Source organism: Loxodonta africana, chromosome 3 (genome assembly GCF_030014295.1).
Source record: "Loxodonta africana isolate mLoxAfr1 chromosome 3, mLoxAfr1.hap2, whole genome shotgun sequence".
In the NCBI taxonomy this organism is placed as follows: domain Eukaryota; kingdom Metazoa; phylum Chordata; class Mammalia; order Proboscidea; family Elephantidae; genus Loxodonta; species Loxodonta africana.
This window is the reverse complement of record NC_087344.1, coordinates 15,372,426-15,375,946: the sequence shown is the minus strand read 5'-3', so window position 1 is coordinate 15,375,946 and position 3,521 is coordinate 15,372,426. Positions and strand designations below refer to the sequence as shown.

At 39.0% G+C, this 3,521-nt stretch overlaps 1 protein-coding gene across 1 annotated transcript; it reads left to right on the top strand.

Moving 5' to 3' along the window:
* The first annotated feature begins 750 nt into the window (after positions 1 to 750).
* Positions 751 to 3,099, top strand: LOC100668423 (olfactory receptor 7G1-like). The gene has a single exon (XM_023542386.2). It carries the CDS (start codon positions 882 to 884, stop codon positions 1,818 to 1,820), a length of 939 nt encoding a protein of 312 aa, XP_023398154.2. The 5' UTR covers positions 751 to 881; the 3' UTR covers positions 1,821 to 3,099.
* Positions 3,100 to 3,521: the final 422 nt, after the last annotated feature.

The window sequence follows — 3,521 nt, the reverse complement described above, 5'->3', positions numbered from 1 at the left end:
CATGATGACCATTTTGCAATTTTCTGACATTTACTAGCATTCTTGTGGTGGTTAAGGAGGGTTTATCAACATCACCTTATCTTCTCATTCCTGGCTCTTAACACATATCTACATTACAGGTTTCCCTCACTATCCAAAAGTAGAGCGTTCCTATGAAACTTAGAAGCTGAAATGGCATGAAGTGAGGAAGATTACCATTAATTTGTATGAGAAAAAATTTTCGGCATTCCCAGACCCAAAAAATAACCCACCAAATAATACATATAACCTAAAATAACACTAACATACAATGTTCATGGACACAGTTCAAAGCTCTGGCATTTTATATTGAGATGCTGAGTGTAGTTCCCAGGGAAGGAGCTTGGCCCTGTGACTCTGGCTGCTCAGGGTATGCACTGCTTCTTTAATGGCTTACTGTAGAACAAACACTGAATGTTAGTGAAGAAAACAGGTACTAATGTGGATTTTTCATAAAAGTGAAGCTGGATAAAGTGACCTTTCAAAAAGCAGGGGATACTTTTATTTCTGTTACCCAGTTCTGACCTCTGGGGAAACAGGTGGTGTCCAAGACAAACTCATCAGGCTGCCTCCTCTGTGTATTTTTCTCTATAAAATTACCAAATATTTTAAATGAAAAAAAATAGTGTAATTAAAAAAAAAAGACTACCCTTTCATCTCTTTCAAAATAAATAGATACTGACACTCTGCTATATCAGCTCCTGGTCTTTTTTTTTTTTTTTTACCAAATAATATGCACACAGACAGTGCCACCTTTGTATTCCTGAATTCTGCTCCATCCCCCTCCTTCCGATCCCAAGATGCTGCTTGCTTATATTTGATTGTAAGTCACCTCCATCTTTTCCACCAGATTCGTCAGCAATATGGAACCTAGAAACCAAACAGGTGTTTCAGAATTCCTTCTCCTGGCACTGACAGAGGATCCGGAAGCACAGCCTCTCCTTTTTAGCCTCTTTCTGTCCATGTATCTGGTCACTGTCCTGGGAAACCTACTCATCATCCTGGCTGTCAGCTCTGACCCCCACCTCGACACCCCCATGTACTTCTTTCTTTCCAATCTCTCCTTTACTGACATCTGTTTCAGCACCACCACGATCCCAAAGATGCTGGTGAACCTCCAAGCACAGAATCAGAGCATCACTTATGCAGGATGCCTCACCCAGGCCTACTTTGTCCTGATTTTTGCTAGTTTGGAAAGTTTTCTTCTTTCAGTAATGGCCTATGACCGCTATGTGGCCATTTGTCACCCACTGAGATACACAGCTATCGTAAATCCCCACTTCTGTGGCCTGCTGAGTCTAGCCTCCTTGCTCTTTAGCATTTTGGATGCCCTGCTCCACAGTCTGATGTTGTTGCGACTGTCCTTCTGCACAGACCTGGAAATTCCTTACTTCTTCTGTGAAGTTGTTCAGGTCATCAAAGTTGCCTGTTCTGAAACCCTCATCAATAACATCATCTTATATTTTGCAGCTAGCATACTGGGTGTTCTTCCTTTCTCTGGAATCATTTTCTCTTATACTCAAATTGTCTCTTCCATTCTGAGAATACCTTCAGCAGGTGGAAAGTATAAAGCTTTTTCTACCTGTGGGTCTCACCTTTCAGTTGTTTGCTTGTTCTACGGGACAGCTTTTGGTGCGTATGTAAGTACGACATTTACACACTCTTCCAGGAAGACTGCAGTAGCTTCAATGCTGTACACTGTAGTAACTCCCATGATGAACCCCTTCATCTACAGCCTGAGAAACAGGGACATGAAGAGAGCCTTGAGGAGCATTATCAGGTACACACCTGCTTTTCAGTGATTATATTATCTACTTCGGGTTCGGATTTCTAGATTTCATCAAAGTGACGGTCACAGATGACTGCAACAGACTCAGCTGTCACATCCAGACTTCATGCTCAGAGATACCAAATAGACCGTCCCCAGACCTATTGTTAATAGAGGACTTATTATTAATAGACCTTTCCATAGAATCAATACAGAAGACATCTACTTCCATCTGATCACTGAGAATAGTATCATATCCATTTCTAACGAAAGTTCTGTTTGGGAGAAAATAATTACTGTGAGAGCTTTAGATTGACAATGTAGAGTAGATTTTCTGTTGGGAAGTTAACTCCTATAACCACTACAAGCACTTACTACGTTGCCTGGCACCTAATACTTGATAAAATTTAACTAGGACCACTGTGTTCTATATGTTGCCTTTATATATAAGGCTTATTTTCTACTTTCTCCAGGAGTTTTTTTGGTTTACCATTATTGTAGTATAGCACGTTTTTCTCATCTTAGTAATTAAATCAAATGAATAATTGTTGAGCAGGCAGGGTAGAGTTGGTAGTCTGTTTTGGAACCACATTTGCTTGGATCCTTAAAAAACCAAAAACAAAAAAATACTGATCAGCGCGTATATGAGATGTTACTTTTCTCCTTAGTCACCTTATTTTGTAGTTTTTCTTTCTCATCTCTGGTGAGTCCACAGAGGCTAAGTAAAATTATTAGAATCATTGAAGTCTTAGGGGATTGGCTGTACTCTTAGGAATCTCATACAAAGTTTGTAATGTATATTTATGAGGAAAAGAATTTTTCTATGGACATGAACTTTATTTTGAGGAAGATGTATACAGTGTAAAATAGAATGGGACAAAGGGGAAGTTGGCAGACTTAGGGAGATCACTTTTCCACAACTACAAAGAAGCAGAGCCATCAGTCAGAATCGTCTCCGGGTGCTGGGGTGACAACAAAACAAATCTTGTAGGAGAATTAATGATATGGCTGGAGAGACTTCTGATCACCATTGATAGTGGCAGTGGGATTGTGTTCAGCACTAAATCAGGAGGCAGCTCCTCACCAGACACACCAGGTATATTGTAGTGCAGAGTTGACTCCCTTTATGTTCATAAAACACTTGCAGAGATGAGTCACCTGAGGCCTTGTTCATACTGTGGGTTTCCGTACCTCACCCAAGACCTACTTTAATATCTGGGGAGTCATCTGAAGGATGAACATTCTAAATAATTACTTCTTTGAGATTCTGATGTATGCCAAAGTTTCAGAAGTATGGCTTTAATATTAGACAATAAGAGAATGGATTTAGAATCTAGAATAAGAAAGAATCTGGAAAGTGGAATCTTTTCAATTTTACTTATTATTAAAATATCATATGCAAAGTACAGTACGAAATGTATCAGTAGTTCTTAAAGAATAGTAGTATAATGAAAACTCATATACCCATGACCTGGGTTATAAAATAATGACATCATCACCATATAATTCAATGAATACTCTCCCAGTCTTTTGCCCTGTACCCGCCTGGTGGCAAACACTATCTTGAAATCTATATTTATCGTTTTCTCTGAAGTTCTTCTATTTTTTGAATCTTATTGTTATCGATTTAATTGTGCCTCCTAAAAAGATAGGTTGAAGTCTTAACTCCTGTAAATGTGACTTTGTATGGAAATAAGATCTTTGAAGACATTATGGGTTAACATGAGGTCATACA